The sequence below is a fragment of the Mustela erminea genome, chromosome 19 (genome assembly GCF_009829155.1).
Source record: "Mustela erminea isolate mMusErm1 chromosome 19, mMusErm1.Pri, whole genome shotgun sequence".
NCBI classification, from domain to species: Eukaryota; Metazoa; Chordata; class Mammalia; order Carnivora; family Mustelidae; genus Mustela; species Mustela erminea.
This window is the reverse complement of record NC_045632.1, coordinates 4267678-4290849: the sequence shown is the minus strand read 5'-3', so window position 1 is coordinate 4290849 and position 23172 is coordinate 4267678. Positions and strand designations below refer to the sequence as shown.

General features: G+C 43.4%; 2 protein-coding genes and 1 pseudogene across 2 annotated transcripts in view; 2 read left to right on the top strand and 1 right to left on the bottom strand.

The window, feature by feature from the left end:
- The window catches only part of LOC116579085 (caspase recruitment domain-containing protein 8-like), a 41361-nt gene extending 40164 nt beyond the window's left edge, over window positions 1-1197 (top strand). The window contains exon 13 of the mRNA XM_032323970.1: window positions 1125-1197. Within this exon, the coding sequence (XP_032179861.1) occupies window positions 1125-1141 (17 nt within the window). The 3' untranslated portion in view covers window positions 1142-1197. The remainder of the gene's footprint in view (window positions 1-1124) is intronic.
- Window positions 1145-20039, top strand: LOC116579084 (caspase recruitment domain-containing protein 8-like). The gene is made up of 12 exons (XM_032323965.1): window positions 1145-1248; window positions 2875-2973; window positions 4332-4478; window positions 5704-5859; window positions 9956-10011; window positions 12058-12208; window positions 12766-12995; window positions 13067-13329; window positions 14734-14859; window positions 15202-15343; window positions 16394-16438; window positions 19531-20039. Exons 1-12 carry the CDS (start codon window positions 1169-1171, stop codon window positions 19794-19796), a joined length of 1761 nt encoding a protein of 586 aa, XP_032179856.1. The 5' UTR covers window positions 1145-1168; the 3' UTR covers window positions 19797-20039.
- LOC116579093 lies at window positions 8183-9233 on the bottom strand (annotated as a pseudogene).
- Window positions 20040-23172: the final 3133 nt, after the last annotated feature.

The window sequence follows — 23172 nt, the reverse complement described above, 5'->3', positions numbered from 1 at the left end:
GAGCCATCTTTGACGCTACTGTCGTAATGAACCATGCTTTCATAGGATGGTGAACTTGATCATCACATGTTGTGTGTGTTCTCACTGCCCCACTGGCCTGCCTCTCCCCATCTCTCTCCCTCTCATCAGGCCTCCCTAGCCCCTGAGACACATCACTGTTGAAATTGGGCTAATTAATACCTTGTCAGTGGCCTCAGTGTTATCCAACACATGGACGATAAGGAAGAGAAACAGCCTATTGCTGATGCAGACAAAGTTTAATGGTCTGGATGGAAGATCAAAGCAGCCCCAACATTCCCTTGAGCCAAAGCCTCATCCAGAGCAAGGCCCTGACTCTCCTCCATTCTCTGATGGCTGAGAGAGGTGTGGGGGCTGCAGAGGACAAGTCTGAAGCTAGCAGAGGTTGGTTCGTGAGGTTTAAGGAACAAAGCCGATTCCATAATCTAGACGTTGCAAGGTGGTGTGTGCAAAATGAAGCTGTTCCTTCTTCCCATTCTCTGTGTTTTTTTTCCTCCAGTTTTTTATCCCACCGTGTTGCTGCAAATTCTTATGCAGATGCCAGATGTCTTCCGGAGTTGTTTTTGTTTATGGATAGCTGTGTAATTACTGATCTTCATCAAGGGAATGGGAGGCTGCTGCCATCTTAGTGATATTACTTCTCTGATCTGGGAGTTACTTCTATATCTCTTATATTTGCACGTAGAGGGTTAACACAGAAAATAAAATAAAATAACTTTTAAAGTTCATAATCTGGGGCACCTGGGTTAAAGCCTCTGCCTTCGGCTCAGGTCATGATCCCAGGGTCCTGGGATCAAGCCCCACATCGGGCTCTCTGCTCCATGGGGAGTCTGCTTCCTCCTCTTTCTCTGCCTGCCTCTCTGCCTACTTGTGATCTCTGTCTGTCAAATAAATAAATGAAATCTTTAATAAATAAGTAAATAAAGTTCATAATCTTTTCTGGGTCTCTCTTGCATGCTCCTAGCATTACTGGAAACAAATCAACTGATGTATTTCTATTGAATGGACAATAAGCAATTTGGGCTATGGTATGGAGATAGAACAGCTAATATTTATCTGCAAGTTTTTCCAACTTCTCTGAATACAATAGTCTTTTCTTTTCTCAGGATTAATAGAGACGTAGCTGAGAGATAAACACACCAGCTGATCAATGAGAAAAGATACCCTTAAGGAAGAGATCCAGGAGATGTCCTCTGAGAGATCCAGAAGATGCTCTCTGACATGGAGAAGGTATGTATCTACCCTTTGAGGGCTCTTGATGAATTGATTCCTCCGTATCTCATTGATGTTCCACATAATAGAGTACTTGGCTTTTTTTTTTTTTTCCAAGAAAAGGCTCTGCTTGCATTTCTTTAAAAGATTTTATTTATGACAGAGAGAGAGAGAGAATATAAGCAGGGTGGATGGGTAGAGGGAGAAGGAAAAGAAGATTCCCCATTGAGCAAGGAGCCCGATGTGGAGCTCAATCCCAGGACCCTGGGATCATGACCTGAGCTGAAGGCAGAGACTTAACGACTGAGCCCCCCAGACACCCCTCTGCTTACAGTTTTACTTATTCACTTGTCTCATCAAACCAGAAGGGGAAAACCTGCCTGGGCACCCAGATGTACTACTTAGACTTCTTCTCTCCCTCGTGGGGTAATATTACCTTGGTCTGACCACACAATTTCATACTTGACCACAAACAAGTCTATGGATGTTCCTCCAGCTCTTTCCCTGATGCCATGGCCATGCTTTTGACCACGCCATAGCACCAGGCAAGCCCACTAAGCTCCATCCATGAGTCCTGCTCCTCCCCAGAAGCATGCTTTCAGAGTTTCATGTCTGATCTGTGACCAATTCACACATTTTTCCATTGTCCTAGAACTTGCAATAAATGAATTGGACAAAGATTCAGCTACTATGGCATGTGTAGAATCCCCACAGGCCAGGGAATAAGGAGGATCACTGAAGTGGGTTATTTTCTCTGGGATCACAATGTTTTCTAATTTGGGTACTAAGTAATATTGTCCTTCTATGATTACTCATCACAAGGATTTGTGTTATATCCTTATTTTTAAAATTTTATTTATTTATTTTTAAAGATTTTATTTATTTATTTGACAGACAGAGATCACAAGTAGGCAGAGCAGTAGGCAGAGAGGAGGAAGCAGGCTCACCACTGAGCAGACAGACCAATGGGGGGCTCGATCCCAGGATCCTGGGATCATAGCCTGAGCCAAAGGCAGAGGCTTAACCCACTGAGCCACCCAGAAGCCCCTGTGTTATATCCTTATTTAAAAGTCAGAAAATCAATACTTAGCCCAGAGAGTGAAGCCACAATTTTGATATGAGTATAAGTTCTAGGAAATGGTGATGCCGGCCTGTGGATTCTTGTCTCTTTGGTCTCCGTAGTCACGACAAACTCACACTAAACAGATATTCCTTTGGCAGAAGGATAATTCATCCAGTGTTGTGCAACTTTATAAAAGTTCCCTCCTTTTTAGGACCAGTGAAGGATGGCACAAGAAGAAGGAATTTCTTACCGCTTACTTTAGAAGAAGTAGTATCATTAAACAAGTTATATACAAGTCTGTAGTCAGTCTTAGCAGGTATTACATAGAGATGTGATGGACTTAAAGGGTTGAGAGTCCAATGACGCATGCCCCCTGAGATGTCATCACTGTCTGCTGAGCAGGGACAGAGGAAGGGTTAACACTGTGAAATAAGTGGATCTCAGAGTGGACATCAGGGAATGCCTTTCTGAAGATGGAACATAAAATTTGTGCTACTTCCTTTCCATCACAGCGAAGAGACCGTCCCACCACCAAGTTCATTGCACACAATGAAATCACAACTCCCCTTGTGTCTTCCCAGGCTGTGTGGGTGCTGCTGGTTTGGAAGCACACACCCATCAAGTCAAAGTCAGATGGTCTCCCAAACTCTTTGGGACTCACCCTCTATACGGTACAGTAGGTAAGGGACACTATATTCAGTGGGGGAAAAGGGAAGATTTTGGATCTTCTCACAGAGATTTGCATAAAAATCAGTGTGTTTGTCCTTTCTTTTTTGTCATTATAACTTTTTATTGTGAGATAGTTTAAGACTGATGGAAGTAACGAAAATAGTACAGAAGGAGCAAAAATGTACACTCAACCAAGCTTCCTCTAATGATAATAACTTTTATAACAATGGTCATTGTCAAAACTAGGAAACTGACACTGACTCAGTACTATTAACTCAGATACAGGCTCTGTCTCAAGGTAATATTTGACAGGCTGGAAAATGTTGCTGCTGAACACAAGAATTCCTCAGTTGCTTCATCCATCCACCCCTTCTCAAAGATCCCCTTTATTTGGTAGAACCAATGCCAGATACGGCAGTGCCAGTCTCTAGTCAGCTGGCTGGAGCAGATGATTAAGGTCAAGGCCATCAATAGAATTCCTGCCATGGAAGACATACTTCATATCCGTATTCATATTCATATTATATTCGTGTCTACTATGGAAACCGTTGGCCATTTGTGGTGTTTGAGCACTTGAAATAGGACTAATTCAAGTGGGGAATTGATTTCCAAATTTAATTATTTAAATTTAAGTTTAAATAGGCACAAGTGGCTAGTGGCTCTCATATTAGATGCTGAAGGTCTTGGCCCAAAGGACATTCCCTTGTTCCTAACCCCAGCCTTGATCCCAGCCAGCAAAAGGAGACAAGAACCCAGTTGTCAAGTGTGAAGAGGAAAAGATCTAGCATAGGGCTTTCCTGGTCCATATTTGGATGAGGATCCCCAGTGAAAGAAGAAAACAAGCATGATATCCATCGTTTCCTTCCCTCTTAGCATCCTCATGTGTCTCTCACCACATGGAGACTGGAGGTAGAAGAGGAGCATTAGTGCTACGTGGGTCCTTACAACACATACATAATCTCACTGATGTCCTGGAATTTTAATCACAATAGAGTCCCATTCTCTTGGACACAGCGATGGATGAAGGCAGAATGTAGGCCAGGAATCTTCTCCTTACAATTCTCAACAAGGTCACTTAGGTCAATGGCCTATCATGAAACAAAACCTTACAACAAGTACTAGGATTTGATAATTGAGTGAGTTCTGCTTCCCTGGGTTGGAGAGAGCAATGTGGAGCGGGACACAGAGACACAGCTGAATCCTTTATAATGAGGGTGAGATGGAGTCATGGGGGCTTGAGAGAAGGTTTCCCTGAAGACGAAGCATGGGGTCTAGGGCTTTTAATGAACATAAAGTCATGCTGCAGAGACTGTCCTGTCACCAGACTGCCATGCTGTATTCATAACATAAGTTCCCTTCTGTTTTCCAGTGAATGTTGTGCTAGTACTCTACGTACTGTGGTAAAGCTGACAGACCTCAGGCCTTCTACTTCCTTAGGATATGAGGTGATAACAGAAGAGCCAACACCATATGTCCCGGCTGCTGGACTTCGATCTTATGAGGGAGCTCTTTCCAAGTAAGGGGAATAATTCCCCAGGGAAAGCTGATAATAGCATTAGATTCCGTTCATTGATATCACAGGGGCACAAGAGAATCAGGGGACCTGGGTCATTGATACAGGAATCAGCAGGAGAATGAATGAGCTTATCCAGTCTTAACAACCAACCCAGAAATTTCTGAATGAGGCCAACTACCTCTTCCTTCAGGAAGGCGTCTCGAGGAGCTATACACAAAAAGGCAGCAGATCTCATGCAAAGATCTGATTTTCAAATTTAACTACTTAAAATTTAAGTTCATTTTTTATTTTAAAAAATGTTTTATTTATTTGCGAGAGAGAGACACACACATACACACACAAGCAGGGGAAATGGCAGGCAGAGGGAGAAGCAGACTCCCCACTGAGCAAGGAGGCGGATGGGGGACTCAATCCCAGGGCACTGGGATCATGACCAGAGCCAGATGTAGATGCTTAGCCAACTGATCCTCCCAGGTGTCCCAAAATTTAAGTTTAAATTGGCACATGTGACTGCTGGCTATCATGTTACGCAGTACAGGTGTTGGCCCAAAAGATACTCCCTGTCTCCGAACCCCAATCTTGGTCTCAGTCAGGCAAGGGAGACCAGAGACCAGCTCTCAAGTGAGAAGAAGAAAGCACCTAGCTTAGGGCTTTCCAGTTCCATATCTGGATGAGGATCCCCAGTGGAAGAAGAAAACAAGCATGATATCCATCGTTTCCCTCCCTCTTAGCATCCTCATGTGTCTCTCACCACATGGAGACTGGAGGTAGAAGAGGAGCATTAGTGCTACGTGGGTCCTTACAACACATACATAATCTCACTGATGTCCTGGAATTTTAATCACAATAGAGTCCCATTCTCTTGGACACAGCGATGGATGAAGGCAGAATGTAGGCCAGGAATCTTCTCCTTACAATTCTCAACAAGGTCACTTAGGTCAATGGCCTATCATGAAACAAAACCTTACAACAAGTACTAGGATTTGAGAATTGAGTGAGTTCTGCTTCCCTGGGTTGGAGAGAGCAATGTGGAGCGGGACACAGAGACACAGCTGAATCCTTTATAATGAGGGTGAGATGGAGTCATGGGGGCTTGAGAGAAGGTTTCCCTGAAGACGAAGCATGGGGTCTAGGGCTTTTAATGACATAAAGTCATGCTGCAGAGATTGTCCTGTCACCAGACTGCCATGCTGTATTCATAACATGAGTTCCCTCTGTTTTCCAGTGAATGTTATGATGAATCACTATACAGTTGTTATGTGACATGGGATGAGCGTCTCCAGCTTTGTCCTTCCTCAGATTATGAAGACATGATAACAACAGGGCCAAAACCATGCATCCTTGCTGCTGAACCTCTGTCTTGGGAGGGAGCTGTTTCCAAGTAAGGAGAATGATTTCCCGGGGAAAGCTGATGGTAGTCTTGGATTCCATTCCTCAATATCACAGGGGCACAAGAGAATCCAGGGATTTGGGTCATTGATACAGGAATCAGGGGGAGGATGAATGAGCTTATCCACTCTTACCAACAAACCCAGGAATTTCTGAATGAGGCCAACTACCTCTTCCTTCAGAAAGGCATCTTGAGAAGCTGTACACAGAAAGGCAGCAACAATTGCAAAGATCACTGTGTCATTGGCTGAGCTGGGAAAGAATGAAAGTAACCAACTCAGTGCCTGGGAAACTGACTGCTGATGAGGAGAAAGGATGGGCTGGGGTTGGGAAGGGGCACTGGAAAATGTTCAGGGAAAGGGGAGAGCCTTTGGTGGTAGTGTTTGCCAATTTCTGTGGGGTGACTACTTCCATCAGGCGGATTTCAAACTACCAACATGCTGTCCCTGAACAGGATGTTGGAAATGGGTGTGCAGTAGCCCAACTACAGAGTATTTTCAGCACTCAGTTACCATAGATGGAAATAACTTCAGTTGAGCAGAGTATGGTGGTGTCTTGTTGACTCAGTCAGTGGTGCATGCAACTTGTGATCTTGCGACCCTGAGTTCAAACCCAACTTGGGTGTGGAGATTACAAAAAAATAAATAACTAGACTTAAAAACAAAAGAGCACAGAGTATCATAAGATGTAGTAAAATAATTAGAAAGTCCCAAGTTTTCAGCATTTATTATCTCTGTAATATAGATCTATTTAAATGAAAATTTTATATAATTTAATTTTATGTTAACATGTTTAACACTCTACCCACTAAATTCTTGGAAAAGTAACAGTCAGATCCCATGATCTGGGATGAGCCGGCTCGCACTCACCGGTGGCTTCCTCCCAGCTCCTAAACCTGACCTCAGCCACCCACTGGAACCCAGCATGCACAAGCAGAGAACAGAAGGCAGTGTATTTCCTCTCAGTGCTTTGCATGGAGCTGACATAACCCATGGCTGATTTTGTAGCCTCAGACAAAGCACCAAGACTTAGGAGGGCAGGCCAAGTTTCTCTCCCCTGGCTTGCCCAAAACCCTTTTGAGAAAAGAGCTACAAATCCTTTTTTTTAACTCCATTTCTCCAAATATGCGTCTTTATTAGCCTTGGTCTATGTATAGTTCCTCTGTGAATCCTTTTCATGTTGAAGTGAATAGAGATATCAAGGAATATATAAAGAATCTGTAGATCAAGGATTACATGTATAGAGCAAGAAATCAGGAGACTCTAAGAAAATGTCAGTGAAATCAGACATTTCATGATCCCATGGCATCAATCATGCAATAACTACTGTACCCCCAGAAACCAATGCTTTCGGTCCTCTTTCATCACACCCCTTCTTAGGAGCTGGGACTGTTGCCCCATGATCCCCCTGGTCTTGATTCATTCCACATTTCCAACTCCCCAGGGCAGAGATCGGATAGAGTTGGTGGTCCTCATCCAGAAAATATCACCTAAAGGGAGTATAGCTCAGTGGTAGAGCATTTGACTGCAGAAAATATGTTCAGGCACATTTCTCGCAGTCAGGCATTTCCTTCATGAATCACTAGCTCACCCTATATCTGATGATTTTCAACATTGGCTGAGTATTGCAATCATTTGGGAAGCTTTAAAAGTAATTATGCTGGGGCGCCTGGGTGGCTCAGTTGGCTGAGCATCTGCCTTCGGCTCAGGTCAAGATCTTGGAGTCCTGGATTGGAGTCCTGTGTTGGGTTTCTTTTTCAGTGGGAAGCCTCCTTCTCCCTCTGCCTGCTGCTCCCCCTACTTGTGCTCACATGTGGGCTCTCTCTTTCTCTGATTAAGAAAAAAAAAAAAGTAATTATGCTGAGGTCCCGCCTCTGCCTCCTGATTTGATTGGTCTGTGCTGTGACCCATTTATTGGTTTTTTTTTTTCTTTAAAGCTTCCCAGGTGCAGTCGAATTTGGAGACCGCTCCTATGGGGCAGTATTCTACCCATGAGTCAATTGATAATTCAATGTTTTTATTCCAATTGTCATAGATATCTATCATAACCATTTATTTACTTATTTATACCCAGTGTTCCTAAATCTTTATTTGACTAAATTCTATTTCATGAATAAGCCTGGTGGCCTCCCCTGTTTATTAGACTTTGGCAGTTAAAAAACAATAAACAAAAACCAAAAAACAACCAAGCAGTGGCATATCCAGAACAGTGCATATGCCAAGGGTGAGGGTAATCTACAGTTTTAATGTAGGAGAAGTATATCTTTTTTAAAAAGCCTCTCTCCCTCTGGCCACATCACCTCTTGGTTTCGACCTTTAAATATAGACACATTTTTCAAAAGTCATTTCTTTGCTTCTTCCAAGGTCTTCAATGCTGTCATCATCCACCTCTGATCATTTTTCCTGAATGACATCAAGTATGTCATCTGTAATGGCCTCCCCGAATGATCATTTCATCCTCTCCTGTTACTGAGGCACCACAGACTCTTTGAGAAAAAATAAAAAATAAAAACTCTGTTTCTTTTTTCCTTAGATTTTATTTATTTATATGACAGACAGAGATCACAAATAGGCAGAGAGGGAGGCAGAGGGGGAGGGGAAGCAGGCTCTCTGCTCAGCTGAGAACCTGATGTGGGTCTCAATCCCAGGACCCTGGGATCATGACCTGAGCCAAAGGCAGAGGCCTTAATCCACCGAGCCACCCAGGTGCCCCAACTCTGTTTCTTTTTTAAATTTTTTATTTAATATTTGAAAGACAGAGAGAGTGGAAGCAAGTAGGGTGAAGGGTGGAGGGAGAGGGAGAGAGAGAATCTCAAGCAGAGTCCAGCCAAGAGAGGAGCCCAACTCAGGGCTTGATCTCACAATTCTGAGATCATGACCTGAGCCGAGATCAGGAGTTGGATGCACAACCAACTGAATCATCCAGGCGACCCTCTCTGAGCTTCTTTAAGGCCACTTTTGAAATCCACAATGCCACGCATTCCTCTTACATATTTCTTTTTTGCTCTGGGATATTGGCAATCCTAACGTTTTGTGGTATTGTCTTCCTTTTTTACTTTATTTGACCCGTTCCACCTCTCTTCTGCTCTTCTCTCCCTTTTCCCTGCTGTGCGTTGACCCTCACTAAGTCCCGCTTCTTGTTTCTGTACCTTCTGCAGTAAGCTTTGCAAACTCATTTGGAACATTTTTTCTAAGCACTGTCTGCATTTAACAACTTCGGGCAGATATACTCAGTGCATGCTGTTGGTAGTGAACAGACTGCACTGTAAAGGACTCAAGGTGGGTAGCGAGCATCTAACTTGCCCTCAGGTATTGCCTGATCTCCTTGGCCATGATGCCCACCAGATTCAGAAATCCCAGCAGTCATCTCCCAAACCCAGATGGGAGCCCAGTTCCCTGCTGCCTCTACTCCTTGCACCACCACCAGCTGAAGCGACACACGCCCAGTCAGGGCAACTTAAACAAAAAAGTGAAGTGTGACCACTTTGGACACCACCTAATAGGAGAAGACATAGAATGGTCAAGCCACATTTGGTCTGTTCTACTCTTCAGAAATCTGGTTAAGAAACCTCACGTTGTCCAAGTCATCTCCTTTTTGAAAGTCTAATGGACTGTCCAGTAGAACTTTCTGGGATGATGGAAATGTTCCCTTCTGCATCAGCCAATATGGTAGCCATTTGCCACAGGTAGGTATGAAGCACTTGAAAAGTGGATAGTACAGCTGAGGAGCTGGATTTTAACTTAATTTAGTTGAATTTAATTTAATTGAATTGAGATTTTAAATGGCCCCTCCTGGGTAGTGGCCATTGTTTGTGCAAAAGAGCTCTAGTTTTTAATCACATCCCCTTCATTTCCTTTGGTGAATTGATTTATTATTTATTTTTTTAAAGTTTTTTTAAAAAGATTTTTATTTTGTATTTTATTTTTTGTTATTTTTTAAAAGATTTTTTATTTTTAAGTAATCTCCACACCCAACATAGGGCTCAAACTCATGCCCCAAGATCAAGAGCCACATGCTCTACTGACTGAGCCAGTTGGTCACCCCTTGTGAGCTGATTTCTAATAATTTCCTTATTTTTGACATTCAAGGGCCCCAGGCATCAGTGGATCAGAAGACCAGGAATCTGCACAGATACTAGAATCAGGTAATTGTCTAATATAGAGGTGAAGCCAGGGGTGTGTAGTGGGCTGATGGAAATGTCCTATGGTTTTATTGGTAGAAGACAGTTTTGAAGTCTTTGGGGTGGTGACAATCAAAAGAAATTTTTCTTAGCTCTAACACCATCCTCCTTACAATATAAATGGGAACAAGAAGCAGGTATAATCTTGGATATCATGACTGGAGTGGATTCCATATTCCAAACACTCTATTAAGGACATTAACACATTCTCTTTTTGTTATCCAAGGGAACTCTATGAGTGTATCATCTAGACTCTATGTCAAGACAAAAAAAGCAAACTTAGAGGAGAGAAATCTTCCAAGTGAGGTGTGACAGCATTGGATTGTGTTTGAGTTAATTAAAAGGGGCTTGTTTTCATTTACCTTAATCCATGCCAAGACTTCGAAACATAAGCAATGTGTGCTTAATGATCTTGATCCTTTGTGACATTAGTACTCTGATTGGCTTTGGGATAGAACACATTCCTACTGTATGAGAGTCCTAGGACTGCCATAGCAAAATACCCCAGACGAAGTGGTTCAGTGGTGGGTATTAGAGAGGGCACGGATTGCATGGAGCACTGGGTGTGGTGCAAAAAACAATGAATACTGTTACGCTGAAAAGAAATAAAAAAAAAATAGAAGTTAATTTTCTCATTGTTCTGGGGGCTAGAATTCTCAGATCAAGGTACTAGCATTTTTAGTCTCTGGTGAAGGCTCTTGTCCTGGCTTGTAGATGGTTACCTTCCCCTTGGGTCCCCACATGGCCTTTCCTCTGTGTATCCAGAGAGAGAGAGAAAGAGAGAGAGAGAAAGAGAGAGAGATCTAGAGTCTCTTCCTTTTCATATAAGGACACAAGGACACCAGTCCTATTGGATTAAGAGTTCTTTCTTATGACCTCATTTCAGCATTAGGACTTTCTTACATGCTCCATCTTCAAATTCAGCACTATACCAGCCGATGTTCACTGGGTTGGAAAAATTTACCCGACTCGACTGTCCTAGATCCTGTCATTGCACACTCCACTTCTAAGTGCTCATGGTTGGAAAGTGTCCCACTTGGTGTGAAGTAGTTTGAAAGCCACCTGAGATTCTGGAGAGCAGGGCACTGGTGTTGGCTGTGTCCTGGTGCTCAGCTCAGCTCCTGTGCTTACCTGCCACGAGGTTGGGGGAAGCTCATCTGTGTTCACATGAACGGCCGACACCGTGTGCTATTTTCTGGAGGTGCCACACAGCTAGTACCAAGATTCAGAGCAGTTCTATAAGGTGCGGGTAGCATTAGTCTATCTGACATGGGAGAAAAAAAGTCTCAGAGTGGTTAGGTAACCGTCTGAGACTTTTCCTTTTTCCTATCCAAAATCCCTACTCTCTGCAAATGAGATTCCATCATTTTTAATTCTTGATAAATCAGTTTTCTGCGAGCACAGTATTTCAGAGACTTCTATCATCCAGGGTACAGATATTTGTTCTATGCAAATCATCCTCACCCAGAGTCTGAGCAGAAAGAATGGTATCCGGGAGCACATCCGTAGAGGGTCTCTAAGTGCTGCTGGAAGACTCTCCCAGTTGGGTGGTGGAAACGCTGGGGGAACCAGAGGATGGTCTGAAGTGCCTTGGGTTGGATGGTGGTGAACAGTAGCGTGAACAGATGTGACTTTCCTTCTTAAGCTTTCATGCTTGCTCCTTTTATGGACTTGCGTTCCCCTGCCAGCATCAGGTGTTAGCTGCTGCTTGGGACCATGTAGAAATTTAGTTGCCGTGGTTCCTGCCCTAGGTGAATACTGCCCCCCAACAAAGCCATCCAGCCTCTCTTCCTTCTTAAATTTGGGGGTTCAGTTTCAGTAGTGACCAAGAACATTCTTGTGCCTTTCTTTGTCTGGATTCCAAGACCAAAGCCCCTTGTTCTCCCTCCATACTCTTCTCTCTGATATCTGGATTCCCAACAGCACATGTGTAATTCAAAATCCAGAACGCCTTTAGGCCATGCCTTTTCCAACAAATCCAATCTGACACGTACAATGTGTATTTTTCAGAAGAGACTTGCTTGGAAGAGGAGACCCTAGTGCCCCTCGAGGCTCCTAAACTCTTTTCTGGGGTTGGACCAGCTTGTCATAGTTATCAGTTTCTGGGACCTGAAGGAAATGTGGATATTGAGTTGATTGATGAGAGTGCAAACAGATACAGGTAAGAGTTGAAGATGTTGGTTGTTTCAATACAATTCTCCCATAAAGGAAGTATGTGCTGTGTGATACTTACATGTACACACCTACATGATAAGGTATGCGATTCACCCCTTCAACATTGGAAATTTTGTCAGGATTCTCTGATCCTATGCGCTGAGCTGGTGTTTTAATTTCACCACATGTAGAATATAGAGAAAGTGGGGCCTCAGAGTGTCATTAAATCGCCAGAGTTTTCTAATATGGTGAAAGCCACAGAAGGGTCTTGAACTTTGCTCCACAAACACCATATCCCTCTGCACTTTTGTTCTTTAATCAAAGACCCGGGGAGCCTGGGTGGCTCAGTCGATTACGGTCCGTCTTTGGCTAAGGTCATGAACCCGAGGTCCTGGGATCGAGCCCCAGGTTAGGTTCCCTGCTCAGCTTCTCCCTCTCCCTCTGCTGTTCCCCCAGCTCGTGCTCTCTCACTCACTCACTCTGAAATACATAAATAAAATCTAAAAAAGAAAAATCAAAGTCCTGGTCTTCTCCCAGCATGACTATCACTCTGTCTCCTTTCAGCGTCCACTTCCCCATGGCTGGCTTCTATCTGTGGCCAGCGACACGCCTCGGATTCTTGGTAACAGCCGCAGTGACCGTGAGGATAGCGTTCGATTCTTGGAGTCAGCATCCAGAACTGAAGTTACAGCCTGAGGAGCAGTGGATGGTGGCAGGCCCACTGTTTGATATCTCTGTGGAGCCCGAGGGGGTCATCGCTGAAATCCACCTCCCTCACATCATCTCCCTGCCAGGTAAGGAGAGGAGAGGGGGCTGTGAGGATGGTGGGGAACACTGTCTGATGCCCTTTCTCATTGGCCTACAGCAAATGAGGTCGATATGTCTTGGTTCCACGTTGCCCATTTTAAGCACGAACGGATGATCCTAGAGGCGCCAGCCCGAGTGGAGCCTTTCTATGCCGTCCTGGAAAACCCCAGCTTCTCTCTGATGGGAATCCTGCTGAGATTGGCCAGTGCGATTGGTATTTCGGTCCCCATCACTTCCACGGCACTGCTCTATTATCACTTCTACCCTAAAGAGATTAAATTTCACCTGTACCTTATCCCCAGTGACTCCTTGGTGATGAAGGTAAGGTTGGCAGATTTGGAGAAGCAAGAACTATACGTCCACTTATAGCCTTGGAACTTGAACTCTATTTCTGTTTGTTTGCTTTCTTTCTTTCTCTTTTTCTTTCTTTCTTTTTTTCTCTTAAGACTGTCTTTATTTATTTTCCAGAGAGAGAAAGTGAGAGAGAAAGAGAGACTGAGAGAGATAGAGAGAGCACAAGAAGGGGGAGTGTCAGGCAGAAGGAGAAGCCGGCTCCCCGCTGAGCAAGGAGGTGGACGGAGGACTCCATCCGGGACGCTGGGATCATGACCTGAGCTGAAGGCAGACGCTTAACCCACTGAGCATCGTTTATGCTCACATGAAACTCATGTTTCAGCATTGGACACCCTTCCTTTAAATGGATCTATGGATTTCTTTTAACGTGAATCAAATACGCAGATAAGTGGATCGCTCCCTAATTTTTGCACCCAGATGGAGGAGTGGACATCACCAGCTTCTTTCCCCTTCCTGCCCCGACCTGATCGCTACCCACCAAGAGTATTTACTAATTAGACTGATGAAAGCATCTACTGTAATTGTTTTTTGACAGCAGTTCTTGCTTGTTAATTCCAGAAAGTGTGTATTGAGCTGTAGCTAAGACTTGTCGAATGTTATTATTATTTTGTTATTTGAGTTCTATTCTGTATCGTGGGTGGATCCTCAGAGAGCTCTGAGGTCTTTTCTGTTCTGCCTCTGGGTCTCTCTGGGGTGACGTCACTGCTGTATTGCTTGCTGGTGGGCAGGTGGCTGTCACCTCATGGAGCAGGAGCCTCGTCCCTCATAGATGCAGCTGCAGACAGCAATGGTCCTCTGCCGAGGCACAAGGAGGAAACCTCTTTGTCCCCGGATTTGAGGAACACTCAGGCTATCCCTGCCACATTATACAAAGAAAAACCAAACTCTACAGAGATTTGTAATAAAAAGAAACCCTTTGTGGGGGGAGCGATTGGTAGCTCAGTTGGTTAAGTGTGTGACCTTTGATTTTGGCTCAGGTCATGATCTCAGGGTCTTGAGATGGAGCCCAGAGTTGGGCTCTGTGCTGAGTTTGGAGCCTGCTGAAGACACTCTCTCCATCTTCCTCTGCCCATTCTGCCCCGCCAAGGAAAAAACAAACAAACAAACAAACAAACAAACAAAAATGAAAGAAATCCCTAGCTCTGAGATAACCAGCAGGAAAATTTTATTAATACACGTCTCTCGTGCACCAAGCTGGGGCAGTTGGTGGAACATGCAGCTGTGGATCTCAGAGTTGTGAGTTTGCTCCCCACATTGTGTACAGAGATTACTTAAAAATAAAATCTTAAAAAAGTAAAATCCCTCATGTCCAGAAGCACATGTTTACTTTTAGCTTTTCTTCCTGATTTGCCTCTGCTGCTTCTTCCTCAGGCAATAGATGAAGAAGAAACTAAGTTTCACGGTGTGCGTCTGCAGACCTCCCCCCCTGTGGAACCTCTGCATTTTGGTTCCTCTTATATTGTGTCTGGTTTGGCCCACCTGGAAATAACGCCCAAGGTCAGTAGAATTTGGATGTAACTCAAATTTCACTCAGGTTTCAAAATTTTGTACTTTTTTTTTTTTTTAAAGGAGAGGGTTAGTAGCTCAGATGATTATTCTCCAAACCATATCCTGATAGGAGCTCAGCTACCTTTCCTTCCATGGAATAATACTAATTCCTAAAATTGTAAATTTGAAAAGATTGTTGACCATTCTCCTTTTGTTTTTCCCTCATCCAGCCACAAGACTGTATAGGAAATGGCTAATATTTCAGTGACCAGTTCACTGCAGGCAAACAGGCCTTTCTACCCCCACCGTCAACCCCCTGACACTTTAAGTCAAGTGTTGTGCTTCTTCTAGGAGTTGAAATTATCCTACAGGAGTCCTGGAGAACCCCAGTCATTCTCTAAAGTCTTTGCTGGGAAGATGGAGGAACCAATCACATTTGAAGTTACCGAACAAACATGCAAGACTTCGGTCTGGCACACTTTGGTGAAGCCAGGTAGGTAAAAATATGATGTTTAAATTTGGGGGGATAAAAAAAAATTATGCACCTCTTTTCTGGGTTGTAGTGATGTGTGCCAGAGGAGAAGGTCTGTTTATGGTCCCACTGCAGAGTAGAAAATAAATCTACTGCCAGCTTAGAGTCCATGTTGAGTTGAAACAAAAGTGTAGACACTGGTCAAGTTTGCCTGGGATAGGGATGGCTGTTGCTATCAAGAATTGGACCCTCTCATACGTAGGAGGCAGTGAACAGAGATACTAATCATAAGAACCAATGGAGCAGAAGTCAATTTAATTCTATGTCCTGGGCAATTTTATAGTTTTCATACATAGAGACTAATCAGCTGCTGAAGGAAGGGCACAGAATTGATCAGAAGTTGAAAGAACAACAGGGCTTTTAGGAAGAACATGTAACACCATGTGGAAGGCTTCATGGTAAACAGACTCTAGTGACTTTCCCAAATAAGGCTCCAATTGGCAAATCTCCCACCAACTTATATGTGTGTTCAACATATAAATTTTGCACTATCACAATCCCAGTATTATAGGGTTAAAAGAATATAATTACTTATTTTTGAAATGTACTCACTTTATGATGGTATTTCGTGTCTAAAATACATTTGCCTGGAGGATGATTTATGTAGAATAGTGTGATAATGTTACCATAGCTTTCTCATTTCCTCACATATTGGCTTAGAAATAGAAATAAAATATTGGAAAAACTGTTTCTTCCTCTGATGCATTTCCCTGGTGGGCAGTGGGTGACCTTCTACTTAATTGGGTTCCATTAGGTATATCAATGTTCCAGTGGGATCCTTAACCCAGGAAATGGAATCAAATTATTTTATTGCATTGCACTGAAGACTAGAGAAACTGCAGGGGCACCTGGCTGGCTCAGTCAGAAGAGCCTGCGCCTCTTGATCTCAGAGTTGGGAGTCTGAGCACCATGTTGGGTGTAGAGATTACAAGAAACAACAACAACAATTTTAAAAAAAGAAAAACTAAATAAGGTAAATGGTTCATTTTCCAACTTTTCCTTCTTTCCTAGTGGAGCTCCAGTGTCGTGCTGCATCACCGCCTTCTCCCTTCTCAGGTGAGTGCAGCGTCCACACCAAACATCAGGAGGTTTTGAGGGGTGTGAGGTGGCTCAGTGAGGGATCCTACCTTCTCTTCAGTTACAGAGACTGAGTGCTGTCAGACACAAAGAAGGAGTCTGAGCCACTTGAGTGAATTTATGGGAGGGTTTAATAAGCAGACTCTGAGCATGCAACCACGTCTTATTGGGGAAAATATCTTGCATCTGAGGAAGTCTCAGTGAAAGAAGTTCGATATGGCTGGAGATGAAACTCTAGAGGGACTAGTACACCTGAGACCAGAGGCAGGCAAGAAACAGAAGTTGGAAGCAGAAGGGTGATGGCTGAACTCTTTTGGTCCTTAGGCTGAGGGCAAAGGGGGACTCAGGAAAGGTGGGTAGCAACGCACTCACTGTTCTGAACAGTGTGGATGACTGTGGATGGGGAATGGACAGGAAGTGGGAGCCAGGTTAGGAGGTTGTGAAAATTGAGAACAGGGATTAGCTGGGAAATGGTTAGTTACTGGAGAGGATATGTAGCAGAGAAAGAAATTATGCAAAGTAAGGAGTCAAGGGGCACCTGGCTGGCTCAGTAGGAAGAACATGTGATTCTTGATCTTGGGTAGTTGTGAGTTCAAGCCCCACCTTGGGAGTAGAGATCCTGTAATAACAACAACAACAACAACAACAACTTTTAAAAATAAATAAATAAGATATAATAAGAGTCTGAATTCAGAGGACTACATTATGACCTCCACATTGTCAGCTTTGTCAGTCTCCACACAGTAAAAGTGACAGGACTCCTGTCCCAAAACAGATCATCCAGAGGAGAAAGGGAACATCCCCTGATCCCTCTTACTCCTCAGGTGTCACACTGGCTTCATATGGCACAAACCCACTTCCTGGCCAGCTGGTGTTATGGTCAGGGGGCCCAGAGAGGCAGATGAGCTACAGAAAATTAGACCCCATGCCTGGAGTTGCAGTTGGGTTCAAACCCAACCACGGATACAGTTAAGAATGACGTAAAGAAGATTTCACAAAGGAAATTGAAAGGGTTTATGTAGGTGGTGAGTGTGTAGCACCAAGAAGACGTCTCTACCCTTCCTTTTCTACAAGCTCTAGAGCGAGAGCTACCTGCCACCTGGTGTCAGAAGGATGAAACCCACCCTCGTGTGCTCTCTCTAGAACACCCTCAGAAGCGGCTGCCAGCCCACGTCCTGCGTCAGATCATTCTGGCCAGCATGCACTGTGAAGCCTGACATCTCTCTCCCCGTCTTTGCCTTTTGGCCTGGTGGCATCTTGTATTTAATACCAGAATCCTATTCCTCGAAAGCCTCCTCTGATACTAACTCTTCTGTGAAGACTTTGCTTGAAAGTCTAGTCATCCCCTCCTTTCTGAGCCAAGGGCTACGGTTGCATTTTTCTCCTATGGAATTATGGTGATAAAAATGATCATGGTGACAAATGCAGCTTATGGAATGCCTGTTGCGTGGCAAATGTTCTGGGTACATATAGGTGTGCATTATACTCACTGCTTCTGTCTAGTCCTGTCAATGAACTTTGGCTGGCTTCCACAGAAAAGCATGGAGGAGCATCAGAGTGAACATGGCAATGGTAGTGGTCCTGTATGGAACGTAGCCTGAGACAGACACACCCCCCACACTCATGGGGTTTCTACTCCAGCAGGTGAAAACAGTGAAGCTGATTTCGCAGGGCTTATCAAAATACAGTTGTGATACACATTCCAAAGGAAAATTAGAGGGATATAAGGGAGGTTGAAATGGGAGGCTCAGATCTAACCTTGAGGGAGTTGAAAAAGTTTCAGAGTGTATTCTGGAGAGAGGCAAAAGTGAAATTTATGTCCAATGAAGAAGATGGAATAGAAATTGCTAAACAAATGAGGCAGCAAGAATAGGTTAAGTTGAGAATCTTTTTGAGAGGAACTTTATTCATTCAAATTGAGGAGTCACTGAACGGACACTTCCAGTAATTTTTCAGGAGAAGCACCAAGACTTCACAGAAATCACATCGTTCAATGAAGGTGTTTGGTTATAATTGTGATGACTAGACATGAATGATCTTCACCACTGTGTTAAAGAACAGAAGTTCTAGAGGCATGAGTTGTATATAGAAACCAACCCCCCTTTTGGGTCACCCTTTTGGGTGGCTGAATTGATTAAATGTCTGACTCTTGATCTCAGCTCAGATCATGATCTCAGGTTTGTGAGATTGATCCCTGTGTCCAGATCCACACTGGGTGTGGAGCCTGCTTTAGACTTTCTCTCTCTCTCTCTCTCTCTGCCTTTTCCTCCTTACTGGTGCTCTCTCTCTCTCTCAAAAAGAAAAAAGAAAAAAAGACAGTCATGCCTTTAATGAAGAAACTGAGGAATTCGAAAGCGATATGTTTTAGCCAAGGTCACACAGGTATGATGTGTGGTCACCAGCATGAACCCTGAGTTGGCATGATGCGAAATACCTTCTTCTCTCCAGTGCTCTCTGTCCCCTCTGTGTTGTACTTCACCCGTTAAATCTCTTTCTACACAGTTTATCAGAAGACCGTTGAGGGTGGAGAGCTAGTCTACTACACCTTGACATCTGGTATCATGTGTACCTATGTGTGAACTTGAAATATGTTAGAAGGATGAATAGATGAATGTGGAAAAAGATAGGCCTTCTGTGGGATTCCAGTGAAAATGAGAAATAAAGAAGGAGAGGTGCTCAAAGCTTGGAGAAGAGGGAATGGAATTGCAGAAGAGGGATCACCAAGTTTCCCTAGATTCATACACCCCTGGGAATGGACTGGAAATCCTGAGGATGTGTGTGTAAGATCTGGGCAACATGCAAAAGAGAATGAGCAATATCTCCACACAGAATTATGCCTTTAAGCAGTGGCTGGGTGACTCAGCTGGTTAAGTGTGTGACTCTTGATCTCAGTTTGGGTCTTGACTCAGGGTCACGAGTTCAGGCCCCATTTGGGGCTCCACGCTGGGCCTGGAGCCTACTTAAATTAAAATATGTGTGTGTGTGTGTGTGTGTGTTTACATTGAGCATACATCTTGAACCCCATAAGTGAGCTATCCCTTTCTGAATCTGCAACTCTTTCTTGTGTCCAGTTGAGATGTTTATGAAGGAGAACCACCGGCACCTGCGAGCCAGGCTGGGGGACCTGAGCGGAGTACTAGATGATCTTCAGGACAGTGAAGTCTTCACCGAGGAAGAGAAGGAGCTGGTGCAGCAGTTGCCAACACAGCAGAGGAAAAATGAGACCCTGCTGAGGATGGTGGAGAAGAAAGGGCCCCAGGCCCTGGAGATACTCTTCAGAAGCCTTCAGCAAAGAGATCCTTACCTGATGTCCTACCTCAGCCAGCAGAGTTTATAACATTGACTCAGGTCAATACTCAGGAAGAGAGAATCCTGTGTCCTCCACGGATAATGGATAAAGAGGGGTGCTTGGGTGGCTCAATCATTTAAGTGTCTGACTCTTGATTTCAGCTCAGTTCGTGATCTCGGGATCGTGAGAGTGAGCTCAGCTCTCAGCTCCACACTAAGGGAGAGTCTGTATGAAATTGTCTTCCTCTGCCCCTCTTCCCACTCTCTCTCTCTCTCAAATAAATAAATTAAATAAATCTTTTTAAAACAAGAAGGAAAGTGGATAAACAGACGTGTGATCATTGAGTTCAGTGTCTAAGACAAAAGAGGTCCAGGTGACACCCAGCCATCACACAGGTTTTACTGAGGACTGATGTGTAACTAGACAGATACCTATTTCTGTATCCTCATATCTTCCCCTCAACAATATCTCAAGAGAGTAGGAATATTCACACTAAATATTTTTAAAACTATTTTTAATTAACATTTAATGTATTATTTGCCCCAGGGGTACAGGTCTGTGAATCGTCAGGCTTACACATTTCACAGCACTCACCATAGCACATTCCCTTCCCAGTGTCCATAACCCAGCCTATCCCTACCCCCACCCCCAGCAACTGTCAGTTTGTTTCGTGAGATTGAGCCTTTTATTTCATACTAAATATTTTTAAAGTCAAGTTTTTAAAAAATCCCATTTCATTCATTGACACATTTCTTGGAAATATGGGCAGAGGAAGGCAAGACCAGGTGTGGTTATGATTGACAGGGCCCAGGGAGACCAAGTCTCCTGAGTCACGTGAGAAGCAATTCCAGTGAACATTACATCTGAGCTGTTACCTGCTCAGAACAGAAGCCAGGAAGGCTTACGAAACACTCCCTGTTGAGGACGTTCATGACATTGATGAGCTTTCATTTTTTTTTAATATGCTGTGTCTTTAACATTTTATCTGTTGCTATTTCTACTAGAATGATGAAGTCCCTTGAGGAAATAGAGCTCAGGAGTGGAAGCAAATGCCAACATTGGCAGAAAAACTTTGGTCTCTGGTATATAGGATGGTACCAGGAATGGGCACATTCTGGGTCACACAACTTCATGGAACAGCTCTGTGGATCGCAGAGGCGGAGTATGGATGAATGGTGTCCACAGAAGCAGCGTGGGGGAAAAGGAGGAGCATCCGGTGGTTGTGAGGGAGGCCCTCCTGGCAGGTATGTCACAGAAATAGGCAGAGCCTGCCACTGGGGTTCTGCCATTGGACCCTGCCATTTTGTATGCGTCCCAGCTGCCTTTGGACCAGTGTTTGCGTGACATAAGTAATGCTATCCTCTGACTTTGAGCCTAGTTATTTCCTTGTATTTGAAGTGAGTTTGTGGAAGACAGCCTAGAGTTGGGTCAGTTGGCTTTTGGGTTGTTTTTTTTAAAACCCATTTTGACAACGTCTGCTCTTAAAGCCGTTTGCATTTAACATAATTCTTGTGTGGTTAGGATTTAGCCTAGGGCAGCCCTTTTAGTATTTGTTTTCTGTCTATTCCCTTCGAGCTGCATGGCTATCTTTCCTTTCTAGGCTTTTTTAGGGCTTACTTGAAAAGTGTTTAGTATTCTACCTTAATTTATCTATTGTGTTTTTTATGGTATGTGGTTTTGCATTTCTTAGTGATTGTGTTAAAAATGAAGAGATACCTCCTGAATGCGTTGGTCCTCATATCCATAGTGTGCGAATTAAAGTTGAATCTAGAAACCTTAGCACCATTTTGGCCATGGTAACTTTTATGACCCAGTTGTTTTCAATATTACCTCTGTGTATAATAAGATTCCAATTATAAAAATGTTATGTATGTTTTTTTACTTTCTTTTTTTAAGGATTTTATTTATTTATTTAGAGAGAGATGAACAGAGCATGAGTAGGGGGGAAAGGCAGAGGGAGGGAGAGAGAGAGAGAGAATTCAGACAGACTCTGTGCTGAGCATGGAGCCTGAGGCAGGGCTCCGTCTCATGATTCTGAGATCAAGACCTGACCCTAAATCAAGAGTTGGACACTTCACAGACTAAGCCACACAGGTACCCCTGTTTTGCTTGTAATTGATGCGTATGTTTTAAGAACACATGAAGAGTATAATCTATGATATGTGCCCAGATATTTACCATTTTTGTTGAGTAATTTTGTTCTGTAATCCTGATATTCCAAATGTCATTGAACTTCCTCTGGTGATTCTTTTTTTTTTTTTTAAACTTATTTATCTTTTTCTTTTTCAAGATTTTATTTATTTATTTGACAGAGAGAGAGAGAGAGAGATCACAAGTAAAGAGAGAGGCAGGCAGAGAGAGAGGGGGCAGCAGGCTCCCTGCAGAGCAGAGAACCCATGCGGGGTTCATGACCTGAACTGAAGGCAGAGGCTTAACCCACTGAGCCACCCAGGCACCCCTTAAGCTTGTTTACCTTTTTTAGTGATTTCTACACCTAACTTGGGTCTCAAACTCATGACCCTGAAGTCAAGACTTGCACACTCTACTGACTGAACAAAACAGACACCCCAACAATTCTTTTAAAGCAGATCTCCTGACTATGGGTTTACTTAATTTTTGTTCATCTGAAGGTGTCTTTGTATTGTTTTCACTCCTGAAGTACATTTTTGCTGGCTATAGTGGCAGTTCTTTTTTTCAGCCATTTATATCTGGTTTCCATTGTTCCTAATGAGAAATAGCTAGTCATTCAACTTGTTTCCTGGACATAAGGTATCATTTGTCTCTGTTTTCAGTTTTCAACAATTGGATTATGATATATCTGGGTATGGATTACTTTGGGTTTGCCCTATTTGGAATTCATTAGATTTCTTAAATTTGTAGCCTTATGTTCTTTCACAAAACTTGAAAGTTTACAAATATTATTTCTTTAGATAGATAGACAGACAGACATACTGAGTTCCCAGGTGCCTCTAATTACCTTTTTTTCAATCCTGCATTTCTTTCTCTTCTCCTCTGGGACTCTGATGGTATGAATGTTAGATTTTTGTTGTCCCATAGTTCTGTCAGATTTAATTGTTTTCCTATCACTTCCTCTCCCTGTTGTTCTGATTGCATAACACTTATTTATTTATATTTTAAAATTTTTTAAAGATTTCATTTATTCAATTATTTATTTATTTATTTATTTAGAGAGAGAGAACAAGCACAAGTGCAGGAGGTGTAGAGGTGAGGGAGAGAGAGAATCTCAAGAAGACTCTGTGCTGAGTGCAGAGCCTGACGTGGGGCTTGATTCCACAACCCTGACGTCATGTCTTAAGCTGAATCAGGAGTCAGATGCCCAACTGAGACATCCAGAAGCCCCACCTCTTACTGATTTATTTTTCAAGTTCATTTTCTTTGTTATCTGTGTTCTTCTAGTGAGTCC

Excerpts from the sequence above, each read along its gene's own strand:
- LOC116579084 (XM_032323965.1), top strand. The coding sequence starts at position 1,169 with ATGAGAAAAGATACCCTTAAGGAAGAGATCCAGGAGATGTCCTCTGAG. Across the intron at positions 2,974-4,331 it reads CCCTCTATACGGTACAGTAG|TGAATGTTGTGCTAGTACTC; the intron begins GTAAGGGACACT and ends TCTGTTTTCCAG. Across the intron at positions 14,860-15,201 it reads ACCTGGAAATAACGCCCAAG|GAGTTGAAATTATCCTACAG; the intron begins GTCAGTAGAATT and ends TGCTTCTTCTAG.